Genomic DNA, 12,909 nt, shown 5'->3' on the forward strand with positions numbered 1-12,909 from the left:
AAAAGGACCTAGCAAGAGGTTATACCAGCGCCCTCCCCATGGCTCCCATGTGTTGCAAAGGTAACCCTGGCCCTTCCATCTCCCCCCTCCCCACCCCGTTGGCTGTCAGCTTCATGCTGGTTTCAATTTAGTTTGCGCTATGAGCTCCCTGGGGCATTTGTCTGCAAAGTGCAGGGGCCAGCTCTGGGCTCGGGGACAGATGAATGCTAGGAAACCATTCCAGAGACAAAGCAAACACTAAGGACAGTTAGGGCTGGGCTGGCCTTTTCCTTCCTAACCCTTTTTCCCCATGGAAAATTGGGGTTTTGATGCAACAAAAATCTCCATAGCAAACGTTGGCTTTGCTGCTGTAGTAACCATGCAGTGCTGGGGGCTGGCTCAGCACAGCGGCAGGCTGCGTCTGGGCTGAGCAGGGCTGATTTATGTCTTTGGACCGTATGCACCCAGCACCGCATCTTGTGTGTCGTTTACCCCTGTGCAGTGTGCAAAATGCTCCCAGAGCAGCACAGGTGTGTCCTAGCCAGGCTTTGCCCAGGTGCAAGTGACACGCCCGGTGCAGAGCAGCCGTGCAGGACAGCTACTTGGGGATTTGTTGATAAAACTTTTTTTGGTCAGAAAAACGCTAATTTGTTGAAACTAAAACTGTCTGTGGAAAAGGGTCATTCTGAAAAATGTGAGGGGGAGGAGAAGCTTTGAAATGGCTAAAGTGAAAAATTTGGGGGTTTCTTTGTTTCACGATAACTTTGGGTTTAGAAATTGAAGCAAAAAACGAAAAAAAAAAAAAATTGAAACGAAACATTTCAAAAATGTTGAGACAGAAGCTTTAGCTTGACCCCAACAGATTTTTTTTCAGCTTATTGGTTCACAGAAATTTCTGAGCTTGGGATTCTTTTGTCCTGATTTAGGACTGGAATTCTGTTGGCAATCTCAATTTTCCCCCCAGGACGTGCAAACAGTTTCCCACTGGGAAGCGGGAGCCCTTTGAACTCTGCCTGGCTAGAGCTGAACTCTGTGCTAGGCTGGTGGCTCGGGGGAGGAGTTTTCAGGGTCCCTTGATCCTCATGGGGGGAGCTGGGCAGCCTGGGGCAGCTTTCAGAACCCAGGCCCAGGGCCCGGGGCCAGGAGGAGAGAGGCCGCCTGATGCCTGAATCGGCTGTGCCGGGGCAGCAGGCAGGTGGCGCTCTCGCACTGTGCTCCTGCTTCCCGCTGTGCTCCCCAGCTCCCCGAATTGTGCAGGGACAAGGTGGGTGAGGTTCTGGCTTTTATTGGCCGGGGAGAGCCAGACGCGACACAGAGCTTTGCAGTGAGTTTCCTTCTCTCTTCGGGACTCCTTAGGCGTGTGATGTGGCATTACCCGTTAGAGTCTGGCTGGGCCGGCCCTTAAAACCCTGGCCCCCTCCCCAGCTTTTGCAGCCCTCTGCCCCCTGCAAGATGTTTCGAGGTCTGCGCTGAACTGGGAGAAACGGCGGCTCTGTATGAGGAGGAGGCGGAGGAGCCCAGACGTCCCATCCAGCAGCGTTGCCAGGCATCATCGGCGGCCGGCGCCGGCTGGCAGGGAGCTAGTGGGAGGAAGGACACGAGAGCAACTAAGTCTGACTCAGCGGAGAGTCACCACCATTGTTATTCCCCCCAGTTCCGCTTGGAAATGGCCGTCAGGAGGAAAAGAACCTTGTCCCCGTCGACAGCATGTCGGGGCCGTGGGGGAAGGGAGCAGATTTTGGTCGCTCACTACGGGAGGTGAGTCTAGGTGAGGGAGCTGTGCCATTGACTCCAGCTGCCCGCAAGCCCCAGATCCGGCTGAGCTGGGCTGGGCGTGGCACTCGGGGGTGGGAAGCATATGCCAGTTCAGCACTGCCCCGTACCAGCGCTGCCAGGGGCTGACGGCCTCAGGGCTGGCTTCATGCTACCCAGTGATTCCCCTCTGCCTGGGGAACCCTCAGGTGCCCTGCTGGGGTTGCTTTCTGGCCCCTGGGTGCCACTGGAATGTGCCAAGGAGCTAGCCCTGTGACACCAGCTGGACCTGTGGCTGCTCCGTCTCCCTGAAAAGCAGCCTCCAGGGGTCTCCAGCTGGGAATCCCCCAAACTGAGACCCCTAAACTTAGTGGCTGCTTCTGGCCCTTCTGGCCTATGCTGTTCCCAGGCCCAAGGTGCTAATTGTGAGCTGACAAGTCAGAGACAGGCTTCAGAGTAGCAGCGTGTTAGCAGACGTTCTCCCTTTCTGTTTTGCAGACTTCTCTCCTTCCGGCAGCGAGCGGCTGGACATGAGCCCTGCCTGGGGCGTGCTGGGGCCGGAGCAGACACAAGTCGCCTGGCTTGCGGCAGGTAAGCTGGGACCGACCCTCGCATGCCCCAGGAGCCCTGGGAGTGAAATGGGGAGTTGCTGCCGAGCTGCGGGGCAGGGAGAGTCCTGCTCACCCCGCCCAGCGGCTGGGCACAGGAAGAGCGTGCGTGCTCCTGCAGGGAGATGCCCAGACCCCACAAGGCAGTCGCATCCTCACTGCCACACGCTGCGCCGCACCCTGTCCAGAGCCCGGGCGCCAGGCCTGGCTTGGGTGGTGACATCCCTGTTCTGCCACAGGACGGGTCAGGGGCCCACACGTCTCCGCAGGGGAGAGCAGCCCAATAACTGACACACGCCCTGGGAGCCTCCTCCCAGCCATTGGGGTCCTCGCAAGAGCCCATTTCCCGGGCACCCACAGGGACCATTTCCAGAAAGCAGGCGGAAAAGGCCCAGGGTGGGAATGGCTGATGCTACAGCCAGTTGGGAACTCTGCTTTAGCCTTGGCTGCACCATCCCCTCTTCTAACAACCGCCACCCGCCTGAGGCTCACCTGAGAGCCGGGAGCCCCCCTCAGCCCCGCAGGGGAAGGATCCGACATCAGCACTCACTGCAGGACAGGAGCGATCAGCTTTATTCATTGGAAAGGGGCCTCTCTTCCTAACATGGAGCGGAGAGGTAGTCCCCAGGGGTTCCCCCTCACGCTGGCTCTCCGGCCTGTGGCTTGTTGCCATGCAGGCCCGGCCTTGAGACGGATGCAGGGACTAACGCTGGCCCAAGGACAATGCCTTCCACACACACAAGCACACAGGAGCACACGGGGGAAGCAAGGGTTTTCAGCCCCCTGGGGCTCGCACAGGTAGAGAGCAAAGGGGGAGGCGTTCTACCCTTGAGACCACGTTGCGGGCCTGGCTTGTTGCTCGGGCCCTGCTCAGCCAACACCCATCGGCTCAGCAGGGCCGGGTTTTGCGCCAGGAGCCCTTCAGGATGCACCTCACCCTGGGACTGAGCTGGAAAATCCCCGCAGCCGGGGAGGAGGGTTGGCACGGCCCTAGGGCGCCAGGTAGAGGCCTCGCTGCCGAGGTTGCACATGGTGCTGCCTAGACACCAGGTCTCAGGCTATCAGGAGCGATGAACAGCATCTCACCAAACAGAGACAAGGGGAAACGGTGCCCGAGCCGGGGAACCAGAGACGGCATCGTCATATAGCGCCGCCTGCACGGGGGGGACACAGGGGGTCCAGCCCCAAACACCCCATCCCAGGGGGTTGTACCCGCCCTGGCCCAGCCCCAAGCGTCTGGCTCCTCCTTACTCTTCCGCACCGTGTGTCCAGCTCACAACATCTCATTGAATTGATCCAACACAGTCCCTGCCCTTGCGAGCTCCCAGGCTGACCTAGCTGCGGCTAGCTGGGTGAGGGGGGTCGGGTGGGGAGAAGGAGAGGCAGAGAGCAAGGGGCAGGGGGTGCCGTTCTGGGGAGAGGGTCGTTTCCCCAGATGTAAATAATTTAATGCCCCCCCCAATTTTTTAATTTAATAAAAAAATATATATTGACCTTTCCTGATCAAGCACATCAGAGTGACAGCTGTCAATCACTCCCCCAGCCCCCTGATCCCAAGCCTTCCCCTCTTTCTAAGCAGGTGTAGACGTTCCCCTTCCCCTCCATGCCCAGCATGGCCAGCAGTGCCCTGCCCCAGGCCTTCGCTCGTCCAGCCCCACAGAGTGGCTCGTTTGGGAGTCAAATGCAAGGTTGTCGTTGCCGGGCCTGGCTGGGAGACCGGGTGCCTGGCCCAGCATGAGATGGGTTTGGTTTTTTGGGGCAGGGGGAGGGGGGGAGGAATACCCTTTAACAGTATCCTGCTGACAGCCAGGGCAGCTCCGCAGACGCCTGGCCTGGGAAGCTCGATTACCGCACAGCTGCCCTGGTTTTGCAATCCAGGTCAGCTGGCAGTGGAAGCGTCTCCCTGTGCACGGGGCACCTGGGGGGATTAGAGCCATAAACAACAAACAGCAGCCTTCTCCAGCACAGCATGTACCCACGGACAGCCCAGGGTCTAAACACTGGATGGACCTGGCCGAGTGAACAAAGCCAAGGAGGGCACGAGCCGACACCTCGCCTGGGGCCTCTGGCTGCATTTGTTAGTGCGGCCCTGGTGTGGTGAACTGTCAGGTGTAACATCCCACCACTGCCCCCCGGTGCGGGGCACTGACCCCTCCCGGCTCACGCAGCCCAGAAGACAAGAGGCCCCTACAAGTTCTAGACTCAGGCCGGGGTGCAGAAGGGGAGGGGGAGAAGCCGGGTCTCCCCAGGTCACAGTTACCACCAGCCCTGCATACTCCGTCCAAAAGCAGACGCAGGGAGCTGGGCATGCAGCAGCATGTATGTCCCCTTCATCGCGCTGGGGCCCTTGCCGGAGCGAGGACTGAGCAGAAGGCCTTGGAGTGGGAGGCCCAGTTCTCAGTCCCCCGGGAAGGGCCCTGAGAGGACCTGAACGCTGGGCAGGCCAGGCGAGGACAGAGCTGATAAACGACACCCAGAGGCAAAGAAACAATCACGTGTTGCCACCACGAGCTCCCTGCCCCAGATCTGTCATCTCAGGCACTGTCCAGATTGGCCCTTTGCCGGCTGCCTCTTGAAACCCCCCCACCCCAATCCCCCTGGGACTCAGCCCCGTCTGGGCCAGCACTTCAGAGATACCCGGCTGGGCTGCTGTGGACACAGCAAAACCCACGAGCAGAGCTGATGTCCCAGTACCGTGCAATGGAGTCACGCCCCTCGCCCCCGCTGACCCTTTAATCTCTCTGCCCCCCAGCTCCAGGCCTTCTGCTCTGGGATCCACTTCCTGGGGCTCTCGTCCTGCCTCTGTGTTCTCCTCCGACCCACACTCCTCGCTTGGCTGGGTGTGTGAAGCCAGGACACCAGGGGGTTAGGCCGTGGGGAGACCTGGGACACGTGCAGCTGTTCAGGGTGCTTGGGAGAAAGGGACATTCGAATTAGACAAGGGGAATTAACGCAGACATCAGGAGACAAGGACAGTGCGCTGATGCGGGCAGGGAGAGCCCGTGCTGGCCCCCAGAGCCCGCTTTGCTGGGGCACATGCAACGGGGGTAGGGTCTCTCTTCCCCTCCTCTCCTGCCACTCTGCCCCACATTTGGGGTGGGAACAAGAACCAGGGATCAGATGGATCCAGCCTGCGTGGGGAGGAGGCGGGCGTGAGCCCTTCCTTCTGCCTGCACCCTAGTGCACAGGCGGGTTTGTGCGTGAGCACAGAGCCGTGCACGTGTGCACACACACACAGCTGTGCCCACACGGGGTGCGTACAGACATACCCCTCTGCACACACACAGCCATGCCCACACAGGAGCACACCCACACAGAATGGTGGATTGTGTTACAGATCCATGTCGCTGGGTTTGCAAACAGCCCCCAGTGATCCGCCTGTGGAGAGCGAGATGCTGGATGTGGTGCTCGGCTGCGTCTCTGGGTCCTGAGCAGGGCTTGTCCGGTATTGATGGCATTCAGCACTCCGCTGGTCCATCCATCCTGGCTCAGGAGAAAAGACAGTAAACGACCCTCGGGGACGCTGGGGGCTTCACCCTCTTCTGCAGCTCTGTCGCCGGCTCCTCACACCCTGGGATCCACATGTCCCTCTTGGGAAGGAACTTGGCCAGCCAGAGGCCTCTCCAGCAGGACAGGATGGTGGAGGAGGTCGAGCCACAGGATGGGGTGGGACTCCTGGGGAGGGAACAAGGGTGGATCTCACTAGAGCAGCCTGACACATGCTACGGCCGGTGTTTAGTTTTACCTCCTAGCTCCCCTGTCTGCCCCCATTCCCAGAGCCCCTTTCCTCGGTTCAAATTGAAGGGGAGGTTGCAGGAAACCTTGGGGAAAGGGCAGCGAGTGCAGGAAAAGCCAAGGGCAAGTTCTGAGCACAGCATGTATTAGAGCTCCTGGCAGCTTCACTCACCCATCCGAAGCCATGGGACAGCAGCGGGGACCAGGGATGCATGGACATAAAGAACCAGGCAGGACCCTCAGCATCACACACGAACAACAGCAAGTTACCATCCCCAGGCCCCTGAAAATGGTCCCTCCGGGGTGTCCCCTCTCCGGCTGCCTCTAGGGGTGTTCAAATTTGTGGGGTCGGGGGTTGGAAAAGGATTCAATTGGCAACACTGTATCTAGTTGACCACGGTGGGGGGAAATGGGGGAGTTTGGGGTGTGTGTGTAGGGAAATCCCAGCTTTCGGAGTCGGTGCTTTGGGTGCTGGGGCCAGAGGAATGGCTGTACCCCCTTATGAGACTCGCTGACCTCCCTGGCCATTCCCACGCTCCTGCCTTGCAGCAGCGGAGGGGGGCCCAGGCTGGGGACACCATCAGGAGCACAGTTCAGGGCGGGAAGAGTGATGCGTGTGCCGAGTGTTACCATTGCATTTTGACCCCCCTGGGAAGGTGTGGGAGTGACCCGGCACCATCATCTGGCCACTGTGCCAGGAATTACGGATTCACTGAACTTTGCTTCTTTTTCTGTCCCCTGGGCCTCTGTCGTTCTAAGTGAGCCGGGACTTTCCAGCTCTACGGATCCTGGCGCAGATTCCGGATTTGAACGCCAACGTTTGCCCTGGGCTGGCTAAGAGCGGAACGTCACAGGGCGCTGTTCCTGTTCCCTGGCTGGGTGACGGAGGTTTCCAAACAAGCCCCTGCGAATAGCTGGCCGAAATCAAATACGCAAGCTGGTGCCAGCTGCGACTCACGGGGGGGCTCCTGCTGTCGAGCTCCAGACTGGGCTCCGCCCAAGGCAGGTTTCAGATTGGTGTGAGTACATGTGGCACTTCCCTTCGTCGCCCGCTCCGCTCGGAGAGGAAATCCTTGGCCAAGTGAGGAGCTCAGATCTGCTCCCGCTCAGGTCTAAGATCTCCTTCCTTTCAGCGTGATGAGTTCATGTCGGTTCCAGGTCTACGGAGGGAGGGCTGGTAGCTTGGCCTCACCCCCAGAAGTCAGACCAGGCACTTGCTACACGGAGCGGGGAAGTACAAAACAGCCACCTTCCAGTGGCTCAGCTGCTTTCCATGTACTGCAGGGAGAGACCTATTAGGAATTGAGTCTAGAGGGTTTCGAAGAGCAGATCTGAATGACTCTGGCATGTGCACTAACAGGGTGGGAGGGGACTGCTCAGGGAGACCCAGCCTCATGTGTCAGGGCTGAGCATATTACGCCCTGTAGCCTAGGATTGTGCAAATGGGCTTGACACCTCCCTGGCAGCATTTGGCCTGGGGCTTTGTCAGGGAGAGGAGTCTACACGGTCGGTCGGACCATTGGCCTGCTTTGCCTTGGCATTTCCCAGCTGCGTGCCATGTCCCGTTCTGTTACATTGCACTGAGCAACTCAACAGGGGGAGTGTCGCCTAGTGGTAAGAACCAGAGATGGGAACTCGAGACATCTGTAACCTCATCCTAGCTCTGTCACTGATTCAGTGTGTGGCCTTGAGAAAAATCACTGAACCGCTCCATGCCTCAGTTTCCCCTCTGTAAAATGGTGATAATTAATGACACTTTCAGCGCTATCCTCCCACAAAAGGCCTTAGAGAGATGCCAAATACCATCCTCCCCCTTTTCAGCCTGTGCTTGGCACTATAGCATAGTCTGGGGGGAGAGATGGAGTGGATTTGTTCTACCCACTCAGGCCATAATCAACAGTCTCCTTCTCCCAGGCTGGGCACTTTGGGGTATGTCTCCTGCAGCTAGTGCCCATGTTCTCTGCCGTGCGTCTGCCAGGCTCTGGGTGACAGGCTCCCCTGGGAAGGGAGAGAGAGAACAGAAGGCTAGGGAGGAGGAAGCCAGCAGCAAAAGATGGACGGAAAATTGCTGGAAATTTATTTTGGGTTAAGATCCAGCAAAGCCCAAGGGCGGAAGCTGCAGAGCTGGAATCGGCTTCCTGCCAGAGATGTCTCCTGCAATTATGGAGCTTCAAGCTGATTGCTGGACTCCAGGTGTGCTCGGGTGACTCCCTCGAGCCTGTTGTTCCCCGAGCACTCAGTGCTGTCCTCCCCCTCGAGGGAGCAGGCGCTAGCTTTCAAACAGTCAGCAGAGTGCCCCGCTCCTGGCGGAGGTGGGAATCGGCTGGAGGGGCTGAGCAGAGGCCTCAGGAACTGCCCAGCCGGCCTCCTAGCCAGAGCGTGGGGTTGGCGATTTGCAGCAATTTTCAGCGCTAGCCTGTCCCTGCTGTGCGTGGGCCTCTGGGCGCGTGTGGCCTTGACACGCTAAAGCTACACTCAGCTAGCTGCCCCCGCATATCCAGCAGCCGTTCCGTGATTCCCCAGGTGCCCTGCGGACCAGTGGTCCTTGTGGCAAAGCCCTAAGAGCCTCGGGCACTGCACTTGCCCAGCCTGCTTGGCTTGCTAGCACAGGGAGGGAGCCCGTCACCAGGCCAGCTGCACCGTCCCTTGGGAATCAAAGCCCGGTCCCCTGGCACAGTGTGACCATGCCCAAGGTTACAGGGGCCTGGTGTGGAGCCAGCAGAACCACCAGATCTAGCTCTCAGCAGACAGGTGACCCCGTTGTTTGCCCCGCGACACAGTCAATAAAGCAGAGGCCGCATTATCAGCAGGCGGCCGTGTGGGACAGCTGGCAGAGGTGACTGTGACCTTAGCTGCCGGAGCCCTGCCCAGCTTTTCCAATGGAGGGTAAAGAAAGTCTCCTGCTGCAAATGTCTTGTTTTCCATGTGTGACCCAGCCCCGCTTTCCGCGGCGTTTACAGGCATCAGCACGCACAGAACCACAGGGGCCAGCTGTAAACCCTCACCCCACAGCCGGGGAGCACGGGAGAAGGGCTAATGACGGCAAAATGCAGCCAGCCCGCTGTGCTGGCGTGGTTCCTAAAACCATTGTGCCAGAGCTTCTGGTATCTTTATGTGGCTGGAATGGGCTTGGAGAAAGGCAATCATCCCAAGTGTTCCGCAGTGTGATTTCTTAATGCAGCCACTTCTGGGGTTGACAGCATCAGGTCCCATTATCCAACCGGGGTTAGCCCTGGAAATGAGGCAGAATAGCCTGGTGCAGGCCCATTGGATAGTCAGTGGAAAGTAATCAGCCTGCTGGAAATGGCTGAAGACTCTTCCAGTGCAGGCGGGAGTTGCAGGTTTGTCAGTGGCTGAGAGGGGCAGCTGTGCCCTGGTGTCGTTGGCAAAGAGATCCACTCTAGGCCTGTTACCAGGAGATGGAAGTACGTGAAACTGATTCATCTGGCCTGTCAACCAGTTCCACCGGGTGCTGATCTACACTAACCCGTCCACAGAGACGAGCCAGGAATAGATCTCCGGGAGGAAGGGGCCTGTGCTCTTCTCCCCTTTCATATGCAGAGGCAGAGCCCGCCAGCCCCAGACTCAACACAGCTTAGCTCCCCTCCTGCTTTCTAGCCCGGCTAGACTAGCCCCTGGCACGCAGAGCAGTGGGGGGTGTGGGCCAGTTGGGGGAAGGGAGAAAACGCAACTGAAAGCACACGGGAGAGCACGTGTTAGCCCTTTCCAAGCTCACCCACTGCGCATCGCTGTCCAGGTACTCACCCAGTGGCCCCCACCTCTGCCTTTAGGCTTCCCCCTGTGGCAAATCTAACTGTGACCTTCTAATGTTTGTCCTCGTTGGCTGTTGGAGGAGGGCAGCCAGGAATCAAAGGCTGAGTGCGTGTCCCAGAGCGGAGCCTACAGCAGCGGGCTGGCCAAGACTCAGGGAAAAACTCCAGCGCTGGAGAGGATTCAATTAAAGACAAAAAATAAAAAAAATCACTCAGTCACTCGGCAACACTCGGTGTTCCGCCGAGGCTCCGGGCTGCTGCCTCTTACTCGCCCGTGTCTCTGCGGCACCAGAGCCAGAAGGGCCCCCGGCGCTCTGGTTTGCATCACCTGGCGCCGGGAGAGAGTGGAGCAGGCTGGAGAGGAACCAGGATGACAGTGACTGCTGGGCAACTCAAACCAGCCCCATTTGTGGCCGGTAATGTGGTTATTTCCCCAGTGAAGGAGCATTTCTCTCCCACGTCTCACAGGTCACCACATCCCCCGAGTGCCACCGAGCACGCTGGCCTGGCCTGCTGCAGGGAGGGGGCAGGGGTCTGACTGCGTGTTGGTGGGTGTGGGAGGCTGCCATTCGCTAGTGTGGCTGGGCTGTTTGCTACCTGGCCTCTCTCCATTCCTGGTTGACATTTAAACCTTTTATACATTTTTAACCTCGCGCATATCACTGTGGATGTCCTGCGAGCGATAGAAATGTCCAGGCCTTGTCCGAAGCAGTTAAGCTTTCGCCTTGCTAGATTCTAGTGGCAGGGAGTTCCAAGTGAATGATGAGCTGTGCAAACGGAAGAGCATTTCCTCTGCCCAGTTTTAAATGAGCTCCCTTTCCTTTCCTCGGTGTTTAGTGAGAGGTGAGGAGGAGGTCCCTCCTCTGTCCCACTCATCATCTTCCATATCTGAGTCATGTCGCCTTTTAGTCAGCTCCTCTCTAGCCATCCCAATCCTTCCCCTCTCGTCTCCTGGAAATCTCTCCAGGGCTCGAGTGATTTGTGTCGCCTTCCCCCTTCTCTCTCTGTTTGCAGATGGAGCGGCCAGATTTGAACTCTCTGTTGCCAGTGGTGGCATCCCATTGAATGGCATCATTGTCGGAGAACACGTGCAGCATTTGCTGATCCATTCTCGATCTCTGCCCTACCGTAGGCCAATGGGCCACGTTTCCAGCAGTACCCAGCACGCCCACTTGAGACTGATTTTCCAGAGAGCCGATCCCGGGCCCTGCACTGAACACAGCAGAGTGTCCAAATAATTCAGCCCCAGCAGCTCCAATCAGCTGAGCTCCTTTTCTTTAGGTGCCAGACTGGGAGTTGTGGGGGGCTGACCCCTTGGGAAAAGGGGTCTCTCTTATTTTGGGAGGTTCTGAGTTTAACAGAGTATCACAGATGTTGGTCTCTCCTGCTAATGCTCAGCTGTGACAAAGAATCCAGCAGACTGCAGGGGGAGTGCACTACGGGCAGGGCAAAATGAAACCATCTAGTTTTGAATTCAGCTTTGGACCAATCCTGGTATCTGTATTTCCGTGTTCAGATAAATAGGATGATTAGCTCCTCAGCCCTGTCCCAGTTAGAACAGACCAGCTGCGGCTACAAGGTCATGGAAAGTGGCCCCTTTGCTAACACTGCACTCTGCTCTCTGCTGCACCCAAGCTAAGAACGGCCAGACGGGGTCAGACCAAGGGTCCATCTAGGCCAGTGTCCCGTCTGCCGACAGTGGCCAGTGCCAGGGGCCCCAGAGGGAATGAACAGAACAGGGAATCGTCCAGTGATCCGTCCCCTGTCGCCCATTCCCAGCTTCTGGCAAACAGAGGCTAGGGACACCCTCCCTGCCCATCCTGGCTAATAGCCACTGATGGACCTATCCTCCAGGAATTTATCTAGTTCTTGAATTTATCTATGCCACTGAAGTCAGCAGAGTTGCATCTGTTTAGACCAGTGGTCTCCAAACTGTGGGGGTGCGCCCTCCTAGTGGGGTGTGGTGGGGCCAAGGCCAGTCCCCAGCTCTGGCCTGGCTCCTGTCCTGCCTCCAGCCCCCGACCTTAGCTCCTGGCCCTGACTGTGGCCCCACTCCCAGCTGCAGCCCTGGCCCCCAACCACACTCCTGACCACAGGTCCCAGGGGGTGCGGACAGATTCCATTAGGGGTAAGGGGGGGGCAGGCCGAAGACGTTTGGGGACTACTGGTTTCGACCATTGGTGACCATTCAGAATGACCCTGGGGCTGCAGCTGCTGGGGCTTTAGTGTGCAGTTTCCAGTGCAGGCCGTGCTTTCTAGACCAAGACATTGCCACCCGGCTTTTGAACATCCGTGCAATACAGAAGGTGTGGGGAGGGTGCCTGCAGGGGTGCTGGTCCCTGCTCTGCACCCCTCTCCCAGGCCAGGCGCTGCAGTGCAGCCCCCCGAGACGGGGAGACGTTTGCAGCGTTCACGCTCTGCTGGAGCATCTCCCTCCGGTGCAGTGGGGCACGGGTGTCTGTCACCATGGAATTCCCTCCCTTGGGAAGAAGCAGGCTCCCAGCTCGAGGACGGAAAGACCCACATCCCCTTCGAAGGGGGCACCAACACAGCTAATAACTGGCCCTCTCTGCAGCGTCCTCCTAGGAGACCTCGGCTCCTTGGGGCTCCCGTGCTCACTGTTACTGGCACTTGGTGCCATTTGCCGGTCTACTGCTGGGTTTTCTTTTGATCCTCAGTTCGCCCCCCATGCCTGGTAGAGATGGGACCATACTGAGGGAGGGGGCCACGCCCCATTGCGACAGAATGTGCCAAGAAATCCCAGCCCATTGGCCCTAGCTCTGCAAACAGCTCTCCCCGCCCCGCCCCCTGGCTTTTCTACCACCCGTGGAGCTGGGGGGGGGTCCCTGTCAGGGCCCCTCATGGGCTGCCCCTAGCCTGTCTGCCCTGCAGCCTTAGCATGTACCAAAACAAGTGCCCCAGTACTGGCCCAGCCCGCGGCGTCATTGGGGCAGGTGGGGGATGGGAGATTTGGACTGGAGCACAGGGCTGCGCCCGAGCTTAGAGCACCCCCCGGCGAGACCCAGTGGGGCCTGCAGTGCAGGACTCAGTAGGGTGCTGAG

The 12,909-nt window shown here is 58.5% G+C and overlaps 2 protein-coding genes across 6 annotated transcripts in view; one reads left to right on the plus strand and one right to left on the minus strand.

Moving 5' to 3' along the window:
• Positions 1-1,447: 1,447 nt before the first annotated feature.
• The window catches only part of HRH2 (histamine receptor H2), a 30,514-nt gene continuing 19,052 nt past the window's right edge, over positions 1,448-12,909 (minus strand). For 4 of the 5 annotated variants that reach the window (XM_084636740.1, XM_084636737.1, XM_084636739.1 and 1 more), the window contains exon 3: positions 4,943-6,014. In XM_084636740.1, the coding sequence (XP_084492866.1) occupies positions 5,828-6,014 (187 nt within the window). In that variant the 3' untranslated portion in view covers positions 4,943-5,827. Of the gene's footprint in view, positions 1,560-4,942; positions 6,015-12,909 lie in introns of those variants that run through there. The other variant, XM_084636742.1, reaches the window with a different exon arrangement.
• LOC311525026 (uncharacterized protein) lies at positions 1,476-11,452 on the plus strand (the record flags this gene model as incomplete). Its single annotated transcript, XM_084636749.1, has 3 exons — positions 1,476-1,737; positions 2,230-2,322; positions 10,862-11,452. The coding sequence occupies 3 exons, from the start codon at positions 1,476-1,478 to the stop codon at positions 11,083-11,085; spliced, it is 579 nt and encodes a 192-aa protein (XP_084492875.1). The 3' UTR covers positions 11,086-11,452.

Source organism: Lepidochelys olivacea, assembly GCF_965140295.1.
Source record: "Lepidochelys olivacea isolate rLepOli2 genome assembly, chromosome: 8".
Classification (NCBI taxonomy): Eukaryota; Metazoa; Chordata; order Testudines; family Cheloniidae; genus Lepidochelys; species Lepidochelys olivacea.